This window comes from Nicotiana tomentosiformis, chromosome 2, assembly GCF_000390325.3.
Source record: "Nicotiana tomentosiformis chromosome 2, ASM39032v3, whole genome shotgun sequence".
NCBI classification, from domain to species: Eukaryota; Viridiplantae; Streptophyta; class Magnoliopsida; order Solanales; family Solanaceae; genus Nicotiana; species Nicotiana tomentosiformis.
In genome coordinates, this window is record NC_090813.1 from 135,005,973 (window position 1) to 135,028,250 (window position 22,278).

At 38.3% G+C, this 22,278-nt stretch overlaps 2 protein-coding genes across 2 annotated transcripts; both read left to right on the plus strand.

Moving 5' to 3' along the window:
* Positions 1–452: 452 nt before the first annotated feature.
* LOC138905649 (uncharacterized mitochondrial protein AtMg00240-like) lies at positions 453–803 on the plus strand. The gene has a single exon (XM_070194172.1). It carries the CDS (start codon positions 453–455, stop codon positions 801–803), a length of 351 nt encoding a protein of 116 aa, XP_070050273.1.
* A 6,571-nt stretch (positions 804–7,374) lies between these two features.
* LOC104100771 (GTPase activating protein 1-like) lies at positions 7,375–20,795 on the plus strand. The gene is made up of 3 exons (XM_009608085.4): positions 7,375–7,669; positions 8,053–8,148; positions 20,354–20,795. The coding sequence occupies exons 1-3, from the start codon at positions 7,559–7,561 to the stop codon at positions 20,645–20,647; spliced, it is 501 nt and encodes a 166-aa protein (XP_009606380.1). The 5' UTR covers positions 7,375–7,558; the 3' UTR covers positions 20,648–20,795.
* The last annotated feature ends 1,483 nt before the right edge of the window (positions 20,796–22,278 follow it).

Below are 22,278 nucleotides of genomic sequence, written 5' to 3' on the forward strand. Positions count from 1 at the left end.
TATATTTCTAAAGAAATGTATGTGAAATAACCTCCTGGGTTTGTAAACAAAAGTCTCCCAAATTATGTCTTCAAGTTCTCAAAAGCCTTACATGGACTCAAACAAGCCCCGTAGCCTAGTATGAAAGACTAAGATCGTTTCTATTAAATCATGGCTTCAAACGAGGTAATATCGATACAACTCTATTTATTAAGCGTTCAAATTCAGGTAATCTTATTACTCAAATTTATGTACATGATATTATTTTTGGAAGTTCTAACTCTGCGTTATGTGAAGAATTTTCTCATATTATGAAAGGAGAATTCGAAATGAGCATGATGGGAGAGCTAACTTTCTTTCTTGGATTACAAATCAAGCAATCTTCTAAAGGAATATTCAGTATCCAAACCAAGCACACCAAGGAATTCATAAAAAAGTTTTGAACGGAGGATGCAAAACCCAGTGGAACTCCAATGAGTCCGTCAACAACTCTTGAAGAAGACAAAAACAGGAAAAGTCTCGATGAAACTATGTACAAGGGAATGATTGGATCCCTACTATATCTCACGGCTAGTCGACCAGATATAATGTTCAGTGTTTGTAAGTGTACTAGATTTCAGTCAGCTCCAAAGGAATCTCATTTGACTGCAGTAAAGCGTATCATCAGATACCTCATTGGGACCACTGAATTAGGTTTATGGTATTCCCACTCTAAATATTTTGATCTAAAAGGCTTACTAGGTGAAGATTTTACAAGTTATAGGACTGATATGAAAAGCACTAGTGGTACTTGCCAACTACTGGGAAATGTACTAATTTACTGACATAACAAGAAATAAAATTGTGTTGCCTTGTCAACTACTGAAGTAGAGTATTTAGCTGTTGTAATCTGTTGCACTAAATTTCTCTGTATTATACATCAACTTCTTGATTATGTTAGCACTCGTGGTAACACGAGTGCTATATTTCTATCAAAAAACTATGTGCATCATTCCAGGGCAAAGCATATAAAAATCAAGCGTTATTTTATTCGTGATCATATTGCTAATATAATGTTAGAATTTATTAGTATTGACTCTCAACTTGCTAATATTTTTATAAGACCTCTTTTGGAAGAACATTTTTGCCTATTATGTAGTAAGATTAGTATTCTGCCTATTGCGTAAAAATATTTTGTATATTTGCAAAATATTTTACTTCCTTTTTGAGTTTGCTTAATTGATGGGTTTTATTAATTTGATGTGAGTGAAATTATTACCCTCCATTGGTGCCGCGAAGCAACTCCTTAGAAGTGTCACTTTAGTTTGTACCCAACCCTTCTTCTGACCGATGCAACTTTTTGATTTTTCAAGCGCCTAAATAAGTACTCCATCTTCTCCCATTCTTCATCACTTTTCACCAAACTCCACTACCATGTCTAAGAGAAATATCTCATCCTCTACTTTCACAAGACAAAGTATATGGTTCCAAAAATCCTAAAACCCTGAAAAGATTGTGGACCTTAAGTCATCCCTTGACTTAGACCCTCTCAAAACTAATAATGAGAGTACTGATTCGTCGGAAGATCAAATTCTAAGCTAGAAAAAAGCTGGAAAGAGACCCATGGATCAAACCCCTAAAAAACCTTCATGCAAGAAAGGGATAGTGGAAAGCACTGATTTTGGGCCAAAGGATAAATTGAACTTCTACGGTCCAACTGAGAAATCGAGGTTTGAATCTTATAAGTCAAAATCTATGGCTTATGAGCCATTTGTAAGTCTCTCTCTTATGAAAGATAGTCATTGTGAATGTTCTATGAAGAACCTATCAGAATGTTCTATGCAAATATTTTTGTAAATGACAAAGATGACTTGTAGTCAATGGTCCTAGGTCCTCACAATGTTCTTGATAGTTATCAATTTGAGAAGATTTTTTCTGCTAAGTTTCATGGGTATGATGTTTTTGTTCAAAATTCCTGGCCAAAAGATTTTGAAGTGTCCCTAGACGAAGCAAAGGCTTTTCTGTCTGAACCCCCCTGACATTGGCCCTAAAAATCTTAAGTTTGAACATTGTGTGTTAGCTCACATGATTGCTACTAATATTCTTTCCAAGACTAGGTCTTTTAGCACTTTAACCGCTAGAGATATTTTTGTCCTATACTGTCTTGTGAACAATAAAAGACTTGACTGGTTTATGTGAATTCGTAAGTATATGCTTGAAAATATCAGGGATATATCCTCATATGCCGCTTGTTTACCTTATGCTCGGCTTATCTCACATATTCTTGAAGTAATGAAGGTTGATATGACACCTTTCTCTCTCAAGTATATCTCAAGCACATATGATAAGACAACTGTTGCTATGATGGGCTACACTTTAAGTGAAGATGGATGGGTTAGACGTGCCAAGATTGGAAGCACTCCAGTATAGGTTGACCCAACCACTAAATTAGAGCCTCAGTTGACTGCTACCATCAATTTATAGCAAATTCAGTAAGGACTATATGGGGTAAAAATCATGCTCATTGCCATGAAAGAACATGTGGACAAGATCAGGGAGGTCACTAAACAAACAGCTACAAATGTAGCTAAGCTTAGGATGGACATGAGAGCCACAAAGAGGCAAGGGATCAGGGCATTCAACTCCATGACAGAGAAGATGGACAAACTCACCAAATAAGTTGAAACGTCATATGACTCTTTCTGCACCAAAGTAATCAATACCCTGAAATACTTTCTCCGGATGAACTAAGGCCTATGTGTGTGTGTGTGTTTAAAATAATTTCTTTTCGTACTATTTTTTGTTTGCTTTTGCCTTGGTCTGTAAGAACCATCACTATGTGCCTCAACTGAAGGCATAATATCTGCTACCCTAATTGTTATGTTCATTATCTGATTACATATTACTTTCTGCCTGTACTTTCTTCCTTCTTTTTGATTGATGTCAAAGGGGAAGAAACATTAGAGTAAAGCAAAGCAGAGTAACAACTGAGGAGGGGGGAGCAATAGTGGCATGTGTCATCAAAATTCAAGTGTGTGTACAAAATCAGGGGGAGCCCTCACATAAAAGAGAAGTGTGCTCTGTTTTCTCTTTTTGATTGTCATCATAAAAAATGGGAGATTGTTATACCTATATTTCAATGATGACAATAGTGCAAATCTAATCTAATCTACTTGATTGCAGGAAATCACGATGACAATGCTAAATTAGAGGGAGCCAAAGGAAATCAAGATGTCAATGCTATAAAAAGGAAACAAGATTAAGTGTAGCCGTTATGGGAAGCCAGTTCGTAATTCAAGGATAAGTTTGGTAAAAGAAATCGGAAGATTCTGGTGATTGATCAATCAAGTCAAGTCGCAAATCACTCCCTTAGTCAGAAATGCGGAAAGGAAGTAGATTATTGAATACAACCCATCTCTTGAGCAGGATTCAGAGGCAACCCTTGGGTCAAAACTCTTAGAATATTATTGCCTCAATCAATGGTCAATCTGTAATGGTTTGCTCAAAAAGAAAATTGCAAGATCTCAAGACTCTCATATAAGAAGACTGAAAGTCAGAAGAAAAAGTTATGCAACTTACCATTGTTTCTATACCTTTCTAGTTCTTAGTACAAACACTATATTCATGAGTTTACAAGTATCACAAAAAATAGGAAGAGTTAGAAAATAAAACAAGAGTTGTCTCAAGTTTAGACAAATATTGTTGCTGAAAATCATTGGTGGTGAACGATCCAAAACCACTACTGTTGTAATGAAGAAGATCTAAGAGAACCTTTCTGACCCAAGGAAACTGGATGTAGGTACCACACCGGTACTGAACCGATATAAAATTCCAGTGTCTTTACTTTTTAAATCTACGCCACTCACTTCTGTTGCAAATCAAACCTGCTGAAAAAGTTTATTCGACTGACTCCTCTTTAAGTCGACTAAGATTTTAATTTGGCTACAATTCACCCCTCCCCCTCCCCTCTTGTACTTTCATATTGTAGTAGGTAATTTTTCTTATTTTCAAAATTTCAAATTCCACACTTAAAAAGAGATTTAGATATAAATATCCTTTGAATAACCGATGGTATAAAAAATTATATACACTAACTGTTTATATTAGTTAACTCTTTTGAAAATAAGATAGACTACATGCTGCAGTATGTAAAAGTGATATAAGGGTATACAATTTTATTACACTAAGGTTGTACATTACTTAAACTCAATTTTATAAACCGAATGAAAAGAGAAGACACCCATTTCCCCATCATTTACCCTCAGTTTCTCCTCCTCGGGTAATGATTCTTTTCGCGGGCCTTTAATTTGTATCTTTAAGAGAATCAAAAGGATTCCCAATTCACATTGTTTTGAACTTCTAGCCATATTCTAAAAAGCCTCAACAATTCCATCTCTTATTTGTATGTTTAAGAGAATCAAAAGGATTCCCAATTCACATTGGTTTGTACTTCTAGCCAGATTCTGCTAAGCCTCAGCAATTCCATCTCTTATTTGTATCTTTAATTTGTATCTTTAAAAGAATCAAAAGGATTCCAAGTTCACATTGTTTTGTACTTCTAGCCATATTCTGCAAAGCCTCAACAATTCCATCTCTTATCCCTTTTCATTCCTTTTGTAGTTATAGATGCATCATATATTTCTCATGCTCACACGGGAACTCATTAACATTTTCGTACATATCTTTGAGAAAAGGACCACGAAATTGGTTCTGTTCTTTCCGAATACGAAATAAACAACGCATTTGACAGCAATTCAAGTTGTGAAAGAAGAAGAGGAAGAAACTGGCGATAGAAGTATGGGAATTCACAAAGTAATGACAACTATAGTACTCCAGAATATGACCATTTCATGGATTCACGTTTCTTATTGTTTAAATTGATTCCTTGTCTTTTCCCCTAGACTAAGACGAAATAATTTGTTATCTTCGAGTAAATTTTATGGGTGGTTATTCAACTTTGTGTTTATTACCCAAAAGTTAATTTTTTTTTTTTATTACGTAAAAGTCATTCAACTTTATGTTCATTATCCAAAAATTATTTTTCTTTCTTTTGTGACACAAATATTATTTTACTATGCTCTAGTTATTACAATAATCATTTTGACCAGATTTTACAAATTATTCACCTGAAAAGTCTATTATGCCCTTGACATTACAAATCATCACATTTGTGTAATATCTTCTATATTATATACTATATAATATACTTTTACCCAGGTATTTTACTTATAATTAAAATAACTTTATATTATTTTATTTATTATTTTTATAATATATTTGTACATTTAATTTTTTCTTAACGTTAATTTTTAAGATACATAAGTAGCATTATTAAATTTGTCAGTAATATTACCGTGAACAAAACTCAAGTCCATGTTCTTAACCAAGCTTAATAAAATATTTTTAATAAAAATTGTAAAATTAAAGTTTACTGATTTATCAGCCAAGCCATACTCATTAATTCAATAAATAAAATAATCACATTTAGCATAATGACACATCTGATTAATACTTTCAAATAAATAATATTAACATATAAAGCTTTAAAAATCTTAATATTAAACACAAATATCTTTGAATTGTTTTTAAAAATCATTATTGACTATAAAAAACTATCATTTGTTAAACAAATCTGTTTGTTATTATTTCAAATAAATATTAAAAAATAATTTATTTTATTGTTTTTATATTTAAAATATGTTCATGTTTAAATATGATTAAACAAAGTGAGTGCCATGAAAATATTAAATGTATGAATATATTATAAAAATAATAAATAAAATAATTTAAAGTTATTTTAATTATAAGTGAAATACCTAAGTAAAAATATATTATGTAGTATATCATATAGAAGGTATCATATAAATGAGAAGATTTATAATGTCAAGGGCATAATAGATTTTTCAAGTAAAAGTATTATAAAATCTGGCCAATATGACTTTTGTGATAAATAGAGCAAATTAAAGTAAAATAATTTTTATGTAACAAAAGAAAGAAAAATGACTTTTAGGTAATGAACACAGTTGAATGATTTTTACGTAACAAAAAGATGAAAAATGACTTTTGCGTAATGAACACAAAGTTGAATGACCACCCATAAAATTTACTCTAATATGTTTTTCAATATGTGCACGTATATAATTTAGTGTTTTCCCAGCACAGGAAACACTGTCTTTGTAGTAATTAAAGAACTGAGCTGTTTTTGCTTATGAATTAGCATTCAAAGGATGCCAATAAAAAATTAGATAATGTCAAAGGTTTACAAGCAACAAAATTAGAATCTCGATCAACAAACTTTTCGTCAATTTGTAAAGTATTTCAGTAAAAAGGTTTCTAGGAATTGGGTATACGACGATAGGTCATGACTTTTTTAACCTGCCTAAATTATTTGAGATAGAGTTATCTAATAGTTATGCTAATGAAAATAATAAATATTTGGTGAAATAGATTATCTAAAGCATTATCTTTATAAAAAGGTTAATTTTCAAGTTCTAATGGCAAATATACTGTTTAGAAACTGCTTCCAAAGGTAAAAGACCCCATGGAATCCTAACCGTTAAGTTCGATCTCACTAGCTAGAACAGAAATCTTGTTAGTTTCAATGTGTATAAACAATATAGATGACAGATATTTTTGTTGACGAAATATTATATGTTGTTAAAGTGTCACACGTCGATTGACACGATTGTAATTGCCTCTTTAAATGATCTTCAATGAGTTAGTTTTTAAAGTTGTTATATGCATTGTCTATTTATTTAACATGATAGCAATGTTAGTTTGCCCAATATCTAGGGCCCGTTTGGTCTTAAAAAAAGTTTCATATCTTTTGAATTTTTTTTACTTTTTTCGGAATTAGTTTTGTCCATGAAAATTTCAAATTTCACTTGAAGTTGAATTTTGGAATTTTTCAGAAATTTGAAAAACTCCAAAATGCTATTATTCAAAATTTTCACTTCAAATCACTCACAAAAATTCAAAAACAGTTCCAAATTGTATTTAGGTCCAAACACAACTCTAATATTCAAATACCATTTTTACTTGAAAAACATTTCACTTTTTTTCGGAATTTTATAATTCTTATGTTCAAACGCCCACTAGATCTCCAAGCTATGTTATTCTTATTCTAGAATCTAGATGTTTAGGCCTTAGCAAGTGAAAAACATATTTAAGCGTCACAAATTGATGGAGAAAATGAATATTGTTATGTCTTTACATTATTTTGGACAACTCTCATAAGTTAATTTTTGAGTTGTGTTCGAAGTTCTACTTTAACATACGCAAAACAAACCAAAGATCAAATCAATATATTATAGTGAGATAGCTAATAAAATGGAGTAATACTAGCTCTACCAAACTGACTTTAACATTCTAGATGCCTCTTAACGTTATATAAGTAGTCATTTCTTTCTTGTTATAACACCTTTGAGACCTGCAATTCTGTAGACCCCTTACCCATACCCCACGACAACTTTAACTACTCCATAAAGCTACTTACTATACCCTTTTGGAGAGCCAATCACACCTCTCTCTCTCTCTCTCTCACACACACACACACACAAAAAAAAAATTGTATGTAGAAGTAAGGTTGTTTAGAGTTTGAATGGAGAATCAGTTGGGTCTTCTGAGAATCCGTATCCTTAGAGGCATAAATTTGGCCATTAGAGACTTCAGAAGCAGCGATCCTTATGTTGTTGTTAGGATGGGCAGACAGGTAAATTTGATTCTAACTTTTCCAAAGTACCCTTCTTTAATTTGGCCATTTTGAAAATCGCGTATTCCATACGCTGACCATGTACTAACAGTGAGATAATTTCATACTAATATCTTCTTGCAACGCTCAAAAGTTGTAATTATTTTCATGGTTTTGTTAATCACACCAAAGTTATGTAATTTTCAGGATTTCCATTCTGACGAGAAAACCAAAGTAGCTTATTTTATCTTATCTCTATGTGTGTGCGTGCGTATGTGTCATTGTTGACCATTTTTCAGTCTGTACGAATGCCAATGATGAAGGCGGAAATGTATTGACTAAATGGAGTTTCAAATGGTGTTAACTATCTTGTTATGTTAAGCTTGTGTTTATTATTGGAGCAGAAATTGAGGACTAGAGTGGTGAAGAAGAATGTCAATCCCGAATGGAATGATGACTTGACACTATGTATTGCTGAGCCAATTCTGCCAATCAAGCTGGTAATTTCCTTCATTTTGTTGTCTTCTGTTTGATCAAGAAATTATACAGCTTATTGCATACTTTGCTTTACCTAGAGGAGATTAAAGAATAGCACACGCCAACAAAGCAGAAAATATCACGCTTACTGTTTCAATTCAGTCTTTGAAGGCAGCTTAATATTGGAGTACAAACAACAACAACAGCTTAAAATTAGAGTAAATGTTTTCTTAGACATGCTCAGTGTCCTGCATAACTTTTAAACTTTTGTAGCACTTTATTGGTGCTTCTTGATTAACAAAAGAAAATTCAGTCTTTGAAGGTTAAACTATGCCTTTTAATTTCATCTAGATTTACTGCATATTCTTCTAAGTTCCGTCCAAGAATCTGATGAAGATGAAATTCTAGGGGCAATGGATAACAATTGAATTTGTACGCGGCTCTAAGAATACGTGATATGATTTGGTACAAATCGAAAAATTATATATATATATATATATATATATATATATATCAGTACTAAAATTAACTATAAAAGAGATAAATGCAAGTCAAATGGATCAATTAGCTTTGGCCCTTGAGTTTGGTCACCCTTGAAACAAGTAAGGAATCAACTGATGTAAGAACAGAGTAACAAGATAATCAAGCTTTTAAAGAGGGTAATGTGTTGTTTTTAATTTCCTCAGAATGTGCTCTATAAATGATCAAACCCTTCTTTATATAGTGGGAAAGTCCTACTTTATTTATAATTCTAAATATAGAAGGAATTCCATGATAGATTAATTAATTGGCTTTTTCTTGATATGCGTCGAGATTGCCGCCGAGATTCTCGCCCTAATTACGGATATACCGGCTTTATTATTTTCTGGTTCGGTCTTGATCTTGGCCGATCATGCACTTGATCGGTCTCTATTTTGCTCGGTCTCAATCTTGGCTGATCTCGACCGGTCTCTATTCTGCTCGGTCTCAATCTTGGCCGATCTCGACCGATCTCTATTCTGCTCAGTCTTAGTCTTGACCGATCTTGATCTTGGTCAGTCTCTGGGTCACGAGCTCGGCAACCTAACTTCGCATCATAGCTCGATATTACACGAAGTTGAACCTTGATCTATCGTGGTCCAGGCTCGATTAGTCATATGAATGGCAAGTCCGGTTTTGACCGTATACAGATAGTCCCCTCGTTTCTCGGAAAGAAGATAGCGAGAAACGATATGAATTTCCGAACTCTGACTTGATGGGTAATGACGTCAGCGATGAGCCCGATTATGACGTATGTGATGAAACATCCCGTTAGTCCAGTTACCAAGGCATTAAATACCTGTCAGTTGTTGGTCGGTCATTACCGATTCCGAACTGTCACCAGCCACCTATAAGAGCCCAATCGTTTCTCATTCAAACTTTACACTCAAAGCTTCTTCTCTATTCTTGCATCTTCTTTAGAAAAATCCCTTTGCTTCATAATTTTTAGACCCAAATTTCTAGAACTCCAATTAAACCGCATATCATCCTAATTCTCTCTTTTCTTGTTCATCAATGGCGAAAACCTCCAAAACAGTGCCGCAAAAAGAAACCGCTTCTTCACCACGACATGCCGGTGGTGAGGATGCGGCGGAGCTCCACCCTGAGGAATTCATTCCGGTAGGGTGCTCTACCGTCGTCGACTTTAAGGTCGAAAAAGCCTCCTCGATAGCGAGACGATGTGAGCCGATCTCGAGGTACATGTGTTCAATCACCGAGAAAATCCTCGACAAAGTGAAAAAGGAATGCAACTGGCGCGAAAGGCATGTGGTGATCCCATCGCCTGAAGAGCCGATTACTACCCATGTGGAGGGGTTCTTAGGTGTTTACACTTACCCCTTCACGTTGGGTCCCTTAGACCCCGTCATTGTCGCCTTCTGCAAGAGATACGACGTGACCCTAGGCCAGATCCATCCTTCATTTTGGAGAATAGTGATTCTCCTCCGATTCTTCTCGAGCAAAATTGAGGGGTGTCTTTTCACCCTCGATCACCTTATGCGCCTCTACAGTCCCCGACTCTATCGAGGAAGGCTAATCAAGCTTGCTCACCGAGCTACCAAAGCACCATTCTCGAGCATAGACGAGACTCGTGACCGATGTTGGATGGGCCGTTTTGTTCGAATCAAGACTTCGTACCTGATCCCTGTCGAGGACATGTCGTTTCCTGAGAAATGGAATATCAATCGTGAGTAGTATTCCCTTTTCAATTTTGTGGCTGTGCTTTTCATTTTCTTTATCCACTTTTTTCTATGTTGTTATAGTTGTGGCCCAGATGTCGGAACCGATTCTGGAACGTAAGCAATGGGTTGAAGGTCTTGTGTTGTAGAGTCCATACTCCGAGCGTTCTTGGATGGAATTGTCAAAGGATCGATGGGAGGCCCGTAGTCATGGTAAGTTTCTTTCTTAGAACGGTTATCATTTGATCTTCTTCTCTGGCTTATTCCCCCATTTTCCTTTGTAGGCCTCGGGAAGAGCGTTGCCATGAGGCCCCTATCTGGTGACGAAGAAGTCCCTGCTCAGAATCATGCCAAAGAGAAGAAGAGAAAAGAGGCTCTGAGTTCCCCGGTCTCGAAAAAGAAAAAACCGGCGAGGAAGTCTCGCAAGCCCAAGGGGGGCTCCGGTATTATGCCTTCGGATTTGATCCGTCGATTAAGGGGCAAGCCCGAAGAAGGAAAAGAGGAAGTATCCTGTGTACGGGCTAATGTTCTGATACAAAAATCCTCCGAATCGGCGGAGGTTGGTGAGGGAACTCTGGCGATAATTCCTGAACCAGAAGAAGTTGAGGCCACTCCATCTCGAGCAGAGATGATCGAAGGAGAGACCGGGGGCGAGGCTTCTCGAGCAGTGGCAGATGTCTCGGGGGACGAGCTCAGGATGGTTGATATTTCTGGATCCTCTCAGATTTCGGATGCTATGATCCGTGAGGCCAACATGTTGGAAAGTCGATCATACGAGGGTATTCACGGGAGGACCGATATCCATGGTTTTTTGGATGGGCACGAGTCTGCTGCCTCGAAGGATATTACCGGGTTTAGTGGATTACCGGTACCAAGTAAAGTATCATGGTCGGTAGTGTCGGGTCTTCATCGAGCCCTGGTGGAACGATTCCCGGCCTCGAGTGTTAACCCCGATCGTAGGCGGAAGATAGTGCTTTCCGTCCCGAAGGATGCCTGAGTTTTCTCTCCCCCTATGGGGATTGCTAGTTATCTTAGATCCTTGGTGATCGAGGAGGATCAAGCTGTGATGAACGCGGTAGAAGCCGCATGCCTTTTCAACAAGGCCCAACATGCTCCAAATCAGGTAATTTCGAGGGTACCTCTATTGTTTCTTTTATACTTAGAGTTGTAGATAATTCTAACATCTTCTCCCTGGTTTACAGGCTTTGGTGTTGCATCATGAGGCTTTCCTCCGAATCCGGGAGGAGCATGAAGCTGAGGTTCGAAACCTCACCGAGAAGAGTGACACCTACAAGCTTCTTAGTGAGAAGCTTCAGACAGATTTGGTAACAGATCGGGATGAGCACGCCGAGATGGCTGAGCAGGTATTTCAAGTGATTCACGATAGTGAAGATGAATTGGGGATAACTACTAATGATCCGATTCTACAGGTCCGATAGAGGGTCGAACATTTTGGCCTAAAAAAAGGAGATCGTCCAAGCTCAATTGGAGTCGGCCAAGGTCCAGCTTCAAGCTGCAAAAGAGAAGGCCTCGGTGCAGGTTGATAAGATCAAGGAGCTTCAGTATCGGTTGGATTTGGCCGTTTTTGATAAGGCAAGCTTGACCGATGAACTTGAAGTGGCCAGATCCGAGGCGACCGTATCTAGGTCTGAGTTAGCCGTGGCCAACAAAAGAGCTGATGTTAAAGTAGCCCAGTTTAGGGATGATGTCAAAGTCAACCAGGCCAAGGGCATGGTTGAACATGCGAAGTGGCGGGCTCGAAGGGAATCCCTCGAGGGGCCTCAGGCCCAGGGCTTCGATATCATGTCTGAGATCGAAAAGGCTAAAGCAGAGGAAGCTAGGGCCCGGAATCTGGCCTTCCCTGAGGAAGACTTCCGAGAGTTCGAGTGAATCTGAAGATGGAGAAGATCCCGAGGATGGGAGTGCGACCTCCGATGAAAACCAAGCCTCTTAGGACTTTTTCTTTTGTATTTTTCCCGAGGCCATTTTTTGGCCGTTGTAAATTTAGGCCGATTTGGCCTTTGTAAAAAACTATTGTGTTTAAATATAAGGCTTTTCTTTTCCCTTTCTTCTTTCGTATTTTTCCTTTGCTTTATTTGTATTTACAAAGGTTGGAAATGCCTTAGCATAAAATAATAAAGTTGTGTTCGAAGGTTCGAACAAACCTTGCCTTTATTTCCTTTCTGGGTTAAGGCGTCATTGGGATTCGATGTTACCAAAGTTTTTCCTGGAAAACATCTTAAGTTTGAGATTTTTGCCGAGGGTAGCCCTTAGAACCGGTTGTGAAAGAATTTTTTATTTTTTTTGAAGGCCTATTTTTGTAGTGGATTTCGGATGTCTTCGAGCCGTGTTCAATTGGCCGTAGACTTTTAATTCGGGAGCCACCCATTAGGCTTGTTTTCCCGTTTTATCTGGGCTTGCCCGAGATAATAGTTCCCAAGTGGGGTAACCGTGATTTTTAGAAATCGGGGCGTTGCCTATAAGGTCTTTTGCTCCCGAGGCCCGATGACTCAGGCTATTTTGAGTCGGATGGCAGTCCCCAAATTAGGGAGAGATTGTTCGTATTTCGGTTAAGTATTGCCCTTGGGCTTGTTTTTGTATTCGGAAGTACGAAGCTCTTTGTAAAGAGAGAAGATAAATAAGAAAAGATTTTTAAAGCATAAGATGTTTGTAAGGAACATACTTCTCTTTATTCTCGATCGAAACATGGTTCGAGTAATCTATATGGGCACGGTTCGATTCGACCGTTTGACCCTTACAATAAATCCTATCTATCGAGATCCTCCCTTTACGAAGTAGTTTCCTTTCTGGAGTTTATATTTGAAGATAACACATATCCGAGGGTGGCCCCAGTATTCGAGGTTGATTGCAAAGGAACCTTGGATAATGTCGAATGGATCTCCGATGTCGATTCATAATCGGGCTTGATTCTAAGTTAGCACGATTCATCGTTGCCTCATTAAAAACTTTGCCGAAAAAACCCATTTGGGACAAAATTCGATCTGAGAGAAAAAGAGTGCAACACGTGCTTTCAGACCTAAAGACTTCGTGTCGTTTGCTAAAAAATCCATCGTCGTTTCTTGTCGACCACTTGCAAGCGTTAATCTGAAAATAGAAAAGAAAATGGAAAAAAGGGCGTACCTCAGCAGTAGTACCGCTTTAGGTGAGATATGTTCCAATTGCTAGGCAGTTGCTCCTCATTCATCGTACCGAGCTTGTAGGACCCTTTCCAAGTGACTCTGAAAATTTGGTATGGTCCTTCCCAATTCGGACTTAATTTTCCTTCATTGGGATTCCGGGTGTTAAGGGTGACTTTTCTCAGCACTAAGTCCCCAATGTTAAAATATCAAAGGTTGGCTCTTCGATTGTAGTATCTCTCGATCCGTTGCTTTTGGACGGCTAGCTGGATGAGGGATGTTTCGTGCCTTTCATCCAATAGTTCTACGCTTGTGTTCATTGCCTCGTCATTTGATTCCTTTGTTGCGTATCAAGACCGGATACTTGGCTCTCCGACTTCGACCGGTATTAGATCTTCAGAGCCATAAACTAATGAAAATGGGGTAGCTGCGGTACTGGACTTCGAGGTTGTGCGGTATGCCCAGAGAATTTCGGGTAGAATTTCTTTCCACTTTCCTTTAGCGTCAGTTAGCCTCTTCTTAAGATTTCGGATGATGGTTTTGTTGGTCGATTCGGCTTGCCCGTTTTCACTGGGATGATTAGGTGTTGATATGATTCTTTTAATCTTGTAATCTTCGAGAAATTTGGTTACTTTGTTGCCGATAAACTATTTTCCGTTATCACACACAATTTCGGACGGCAATCCAAATCGACATATGATGTGATCCCAAATGAAGTCGATAACTTCTTTCTTCTAACTTTCTCGAAGGCCCGTGCTTCAAACCATTTAGAAAAATAGTCAGTCATAAATAAAATAAATTGAGCTTTAGCTGGTGCCCGTGGAAGAGGGCTAACAATGTCCATTCCCCACTTTATAAATGGCCATGGTGACAAGACCGAATAGAGTGGTTCCCTGGGTTGGTGAATCATTGGTGCATGCCTTTGGCATTTGTCACATTTTCGAACAAACTCTTTTGCGTCTTTTTCCATGCTGATCCAGTAATAACCGGCTCTGATTACCTTCCGAATCAATGATTCGGCACCGGAGTGATTCCCGCAAGTGCCCTTGTGAACTTCTCTCAGAACATACTCGGTGTCTCTTGGTCCTAGACATATTGCTAATGGACCATAGGACATTCTTCTGAACAAGGTTCCATCTTCGGACATGGTGAATCGTGTTGTCTTTGTGCGCAGGGCCCTCGATTCTTTCGGATATGGCGGAAGCTTTTCGGTTTTCAAATATTCTATGTATTTATTTCTCCAATCCCAGGTCAAGCTGGTGGAATTTATCTCGGCGTGGCCTTCTTCGACTACTGACCTCATGAGTTACACGACGGCCCCCGAATCGAGCTCGTTGTCTTCGATCGATGATCCTAAGTTTGCGAGGGCATCAACCTCATTATACTGATCTCGAGATACATGTTGCAAAGTCCACTCCTTAAACCGGTGCAAAGTTCCCTGCAACTTATCTAGGTATCTTTGCATTCGGTCTTTCCTAACTTCAAAGGTTCCGTTAACCTGATTCACTACGATGAGGGAGTCGCATTTGGCTTCGATCACCTCCGCTCCCAAGCTTTTGGCTAGTTCGAGACATTCAATCATGGCCTCATATTCGGCCTCATTGTTAGTCAATTTTACAGTTTTAACAGATTGTCTAACCACATTACATATGGGTGGTTTTAGTACGATGTCGAGCCCGGACCCTTTCGCGTTCGAAGCACCGTCCATGAAGAGGATCCATATTCCCGAGGACGTACCCGAATTTATCAACAGTTCTCTTTCGACCTCGGGTACTAAGGCCGACGTGAAGTCAGCTACGAAATCTGCCAAACTTTGAGACTTAGTTGCTGTTCGGGGTCGATATTCAATATCATACCCGCTGATTTCTATGGCCCATTTGGCCAACCGTCCAGAAAGCTCGGGTTTGTGCAAAATATTTCGAAGTGGATAAGTTGTTACAATACATATGGTGAAAGTATGGTTTTTTATTTCCTAGAGGCGCTTATTAAAGCGAGCGCCAATTTTTCTAGGATGGGATATCTAGTTTCGGCCTCACCTAAGGTCCGACTGACATAATAAATGGGAAATTGTGTACCTCGTTCTTCTCGGACTAGGACTCCATTTACCGCCACCTCCGATACTGCCAAATATAAGTTAAGTTGTTCGTTTGCCCTTAGCGTGTGAAGTAGCGGCGGGCTCGATAAGTACCGTTTAAGCACTTCCAAGGCTTGCTGGTATTTCAAGGTCCATATGAAATTATTTTTCTTTTTTAGCAACAAGAAAAATCGGTGGCCTTTATCGGAGGACCTCGAGATGAGTCTCCCCAGGGCGGTCATGCGCCTGGTTAACCTCTGCAAGACCTTTATGCTGTCTACCACCATGATGCCATCGATAACTTTGATCTTATCGAAATTTATCTCGATTCCTCGGTTGGATACCATGAACCCGAGAAATTTGAGTGACCCGACCCCGAATGCGCTTTTTTCGGGTTCAGCTTCATGTTGTATTTCTTAAATTTACTGAGAGTTTCCTGCAAGTACTTTAAATGGTCCTCTGCTTGCAGGGACTTAACTAGCATGTCATCAATGTAAACTTCCATAGATTTCCCTATTTGTTCTACGAACATTCGATTTACTAGGCGTTGATAAATAGCACCAGCATTTTTTAATCGAAATGGCATTACATTGTAGCAGTAGGTACCATATTTAGTGATGAACGAAGTCTTTTCCTGATCATCTGGGTTCATTTATATTTGGTTGTACCCGGAATAGGCATCGAGAAAACTGAGGATCTCGTGGCCGGCCGTGGCATCGATCATTCGATCGATATTAGGCAAAGGAAAAGAATTCTTGGGGCATGCTTTATTTAGATCCTTGTAATCTACACACATTCTAAATTTGTTTCCTTTTTTAGGGACTACTATCACGTTTGCTAACTATTTGGGGTATTTTACCTCACGGGTGGACCCTATTTTAAGAAGCTTGGTTACCTCATCTTTGACAAAAGCATGTTTAACCTCGGACTGGGGTCTTTCTTTTTTCTTCACCGGATGGAACTTCGGATCGAAGCTTAGTTTATGGGTGGTGATTTTTGGAGGGATCCCTATCATGTCAAGATGGAACCAAGCGAAACAATCTATGTTAGCTATAAGAAATTGAATAAGCTTTTTTCTGAGCTCGGATTTAACCTCGTGCCTAGGTATACCTTTCGTTCGGGCAGATATTCGATTAGTATGATTTGCTCCAGCTCTTCGACAGTTGATTTGGTAGCGTTAGAATCATCAAGGACTATGAAAGATCGAGGGACCTATAATAATCATCTTCATCAGTCCCCTGCTTCTCTAGTTGGGTCGAGGCCAGCATTTGTGATTGCTATTTGGTCTCCTGTTTTCCCTTCGAATTTGACCCCTTTATCGATGAGGGTGTTGATATCGGAATTACTTCGTCAATGGCAAAATTTCTTTTGCAGCATGTTGCTTCCCGTAGACCATTTTAATTCCCAATATGTTGGGAATTTCAGGACCTGGTGAAGAGCCGAGGGCACTGCTCTCATGTTGTGGATCCATGGTCTCCCGAACAGGGCGTTATACCTCATGTCGCCCTCGATCACATGGAACTTCATCTCTTGGATGGTCCGGCCACGTTTACTAGCAAAGTTGTCTTGCCCTTAGTATTTTCACATGCCATGTTGAATCCGTTTAGCACTAGGGCCGCGAGCACGACCTGGTCCTGTAAACCGAGTTGCTTTACGACCCTCGATCGAATGATATTGGCGGAACTACCTGAATCAATTAACACACGCTTAACTTGAGTCTTTTTCATGAGTACAGATATTACCAGTGCATCATTATGTTGCCGCATGATTCCTTCTTCGTCATTGAAGGATAAGGTTCCTTTCGGTATGTAATGCTGAGCCCGAGATCACTTCTCCTTTGTGATAGGTACCTTAGTGCATTTCAACACTAGCCCTTGGGGAACATCGATTCCTCCAATAATCATGTGAATAATGTGTTGCAGTTCTTCTTGCTCGTTTTGTCGGTTGAACTCTCTATTTTTTAAGTGATTCTTGGCCCGATCACTTAAGAACTCCCGAAGGTGCCCTTCATTGAATAACCGGGCTACTTCTTCTCTCAGCTGCCTGCAATCTTTAGTTCTGTGGCCATGGGTACCATGATACTTGCATACTTGATTAGGATTTCTGTGGGCTGGATCGGTCTGCTGAGATCAAGGCCATTTAGTATCTTTGATGCATCTGATAGCTGATACGATGGCGGATGCATCCATATTGAAGCTATATTCTGATAATCGTGGTGCTTCCTTAGGTCCGGTATGCATGTCAAAATCATTCTTGCTCATCAGCCCTCGAGAGCCTTGGCCTCGGTCACTTCTCCTTTCACTTCGTACGGAGTTGTGCCCAGGTCTGTTGCCCCTACGATATCTATTATACGGCTGGTATCGCTCCCTCTTCAACTTTGGTTCTCGATCGACATCCCTTTTGATAATGGATCCAGAAGGAGCCCTTATCTGGTCGTCTTCGACTCTAATCTTTGATTGATATCGATTATGTATATCGGCCCAGGTAACAGCCGGGTACTCAATCAAGTTCTGCTTCAATTGTTGTGAAGCCACTGAGCTCTGTTCATTTAGTCTTTGGGTGAAAGCTTGAACGACCTAATTTTCGGTGATCGGTGGTAGATCCATTCGTTCTATTTGGAAATGAGATACAAACTCTCTGAGCATCTCGTTATCGTTCTGCTTTACCTTGAAAAGGTCCGACTTCCTAGTCTTGACCTTTATGGCTCCGACGTGTGCTTTTACAAAAAAATATGCAAGCATGTCAAAAGAATCGATAGAGTTAGGTGGTAAATTATGATACCATATCATTGTTTCCTTTGATAGGGTTTCCCCGAATTTCTTTAGTAACACGGATCCGATCTCGTCATCCTCTAGATCATTTTCTTTAATGACACACGTGTAAGAGGTGACATGCTCGTTGGGGTCAGTCGTTCCATTATACTTAGGAATCTCGGGCATGCAGAACTTCTTGGGGATCGGTTTGGGAGCCGCGCTCGGGGGGAAGGGCTTCTGTACGAACTTTTTGGAATCCAAACCCTTCAATATTGGTGGTGCCCCCGGGATCTGATCAACCTTGGAGTTATAAGTTTTCACTTTCTTGTCGTTTGTTTCGATTATCTTTTCTCCTGACTCTACCCGCTTTGTCAGTTCCTCGAGCATTTTTATAATTTCGGGGTTAGGCCCCGATTCTTGTTCATTTGACCTTAGCACAGTTGGCCCCGTTCTGTGGGTGACTTCTTGGGGTGGACCAGGCTCGGCCCTACTCGGTGCCTGGGTTTGGCTCTGCAACTGAGTTATCGCCACCTGTTGGGCTTGCAGCATTTCGAAGATCATACGCAGGCTGATCCCGTCTTCCCCAATATTTTGGGTATTTCGAACCGCAGATCGGGTTCCACTATGGATGCTGTTTTCGGGACCGGAATGTTGGTTCGCTTCGATGTCCACATGCGAATTAACGTCAATCGGATCCATGGCCCGAGTCCTAACGGGGTCAGCGGGTGCCCTCTCATCCCCGGGCGTCACGTTGTTATTCTTACCTTGATGACCAGATTCGTTGTCGATATATAGGGGCATTAATTGAGAGTTCGTCATTTTTAGCCTGAAATCAAAGATACTTCCAAGAGCAAGTGTAAAATAGTGTGTTTCACAGAGATTTGTATCAAATAACCACTATTATCCTTAGCCCCACGGTGGGCGCCAAACTGTTTACCCGAAAAATAGATAACAATTGAATTTGTACGCAGCTCTAAGGATACGTGATTTAACTTGGTACAAACCGAGAAATTGTATATATATATATATATATATATATATATATATATATATATATATATATATATATAATTAACTATAAAAGAGATAAATGCAAACCAAATTGATCAATTAGCTTTGGCCCTTGAGTTCGGTCATCCTTGAAACAAGTAAGGATTCAGCTGGTGTAAGAACAGAGTAACAAGATAATCAAGCTTTTAAAGAAGGTAATGTGTTGTTTTTATTGCCTCAGAATGTGCTCTACAAATGATCAAAAGTAATGTGTTGTTTTTATTGCCTCAGAATGTGCTCTACAAATGATCAAAAATCTCTTTATATAGTGGGGAAAGTCCTACTTTGTTTATAATTCTAAATACAGAAAGAATTTCATGATAGATTAATTAATTGGCTTTTCCTTAGAATTTCATGATAGATTAATTAATTGGCTTTTCCTTGATATGCGCCGGGATTTTCGCCGAGATTCTCACCCCAATTACGGATATACCGGCTTTTTATTTTCTGGTTCAGTCTTGATCTTGGCCGATCATGCACTTGCTCGGTCTCAATCTTGGCTGATCTCGACCGGTCTTTATTCTGCTCGGTCTCAATCTTGGCTGATCTCAACCGGCCTCTATTCTGCTCGGTCTCAATCTTGGCCGATCTCGACCGGTCTCTATTCTACTCGGTCTCAGTCTTGACCGATCTTGATCTTGGTCGGTATCTGGGTCACGAGGTCGGCAACCTAACTTCGCATCATAGCTCGATATTACACGAAGTTAAAACTTGATCTATCATGTTCCAGCCTCGATTAGTCATATGAAGGGCAAGTCCGATTTTAACCGTATACAAATAACTTCTTTATCCGTGCTCCATTGAGTGAAAAAATAGTTGAAACTGTCATTTGCAAAATGCATTAGGAGCAAACCTTGTTCAAGTTTCAAACTTTTAAAGATCTTAGCAATTAACAGTTTAAAGTGCTAGCCGACCTCTACAATTTCAGTAGCTTGGATCCAATTAATTAGCTTATGGATTTATTTCAATCACACAAACCCAAAGTGATCCTTATTGCCTTTATAACCCTGTCATTGCAGATAGTCTACGACAAAGATACATTCTCTCGCGATGATAAAATGGGCGATGCAGAACTTGATATTGTACCATTTATAAATGCAGCAAGGACGAAGCGCGTTAAGAACATCCCCAATGGAACCATAATTGCCAAAATAATTCCGAACAGGCAGAATTGCTATTCTGAAGAAAGCTGTATTGCTTCTGAAAATGGCAAGGTTGTCCAAAATGTGTTTCTTAGGTTGAGAAATGTTGAGTGTGGTGAAATAGAGCTGCGTTTGCAATGGATAGACATTCCTGGTTCCAAGTGTCTGTAGGTAGCTACTTCCATCCCAACTATTGTGGACACCAATGTACACTATGCTTGCTGGTTTTCAAAAAATTTAGTGGCCTTGTAAAAAAAAGCTAGATGAAATTGTCTATATGAATATTGACATTCAACTAAATGGAGCTTGTCCTTTTTTATCCCTTGCTGCTTACATGCTGACAAATTTGTCTGATATAGTTGCACTTTTTAGACCTGATTGGATCTAGGAAACATAAATTACATTAACATAGGCGAGTGTAGAATATGGATTCAAACTGACTGTGATTATGTTCTTGTATACATTTCATTTTTTTATTTTTATTTTTCAAATGCATACATAGTTCGAATAAAAAACAATAGGTTTATTTGAATAGAATTGGAGGATTTCGATAGGTGCCACAATGCAATACAAGAGGCGAAGGCTTTACTCCATTTGCAAGAAGTTCTATAACAATCTTAAATGGCATTAAATACAAAAGCTGGTGACAGATATTCAAATCCTTTTATTTTAGTAGGATGTTTCGAAAAATTTGCAATTTGTTAAGCATGTAATCCGTGGACTAGAGTTTCTACATTTTATATTTCAAACAACTATCCACCCCAAATTGAATATATCCGATGAGGAATTTTTTTTTAAAAATATGATAGCGTGTGTTTTGTGTATATATATGTATGTAACTTATATACATATACTATACTCACACGCAGTGGCGGAGGTAGGATTTTCGCGAAGAGAGTTAAAAAAAAAATTAAAAAGATTGTAGCTAGTGGTATTGAACAAATGACCTTACAAAGGTTTTGAACCCCCTTAACTAGGGGTGTCAATGGATATCTAAAAACCGACTAAACTGACCGAACCGTACCGTACCGAAGCGATTTTTAGGCTTCTTTTAATAAAACCGTAGGTTTTTATATAAATATATAACCGTACCGATAATTAGGGTATGTTTTTTATTTTACAAAAATAAACCGAAAAATTATTGAACCGTACCGAATAAATTTACATGTGAAAAATATATCTATATATTAAGTTTTAAAATAATAAAATATTAATTTTTTCCTTGGGCGTTGGAATTATGAAAACAGTTACAAGCCACAAGTAATTAAACTCAAAATCCTAATTCTCAAACCTATTATGCTACTCCTATTGAAACTAAATTATTACCAGCATATTCACTAGTAAGATACAAGGTATTCTAGCGATTATGAGTAGCAGACTGCAATATGTTGAATATGTTTCCTTTCATATGATTTAGATTTATCTTTTTGAATATTAATCTTCTATAAACTTTATTCTTGAGTCCCAACTTGGTTAATATCTTTTTACCCATGTAATGTATATATAATTTTTTGTATTTGCTTAATTTCTTTTACAATGTTGTAGAATAGTTGATGGATCTATACTCTGGTCATCTTTCATATTTTCTTAATTTATCACTTTTTAAACAGTAAAAATATTTAGAGAGTTTTGCTAAATCCTCTAAAAGTACGTGTTTGATTGCATTCTACTTTTAATAGTGACTTTTATATGACATTTAAAAAAAATATCAAAAATTAACCGAACCGTACCGAAGCTGGCATGATTGAGACGGTTTCGAAAAATCTAATTTTGGTTATACATAATAGAATAACCGAAAAATT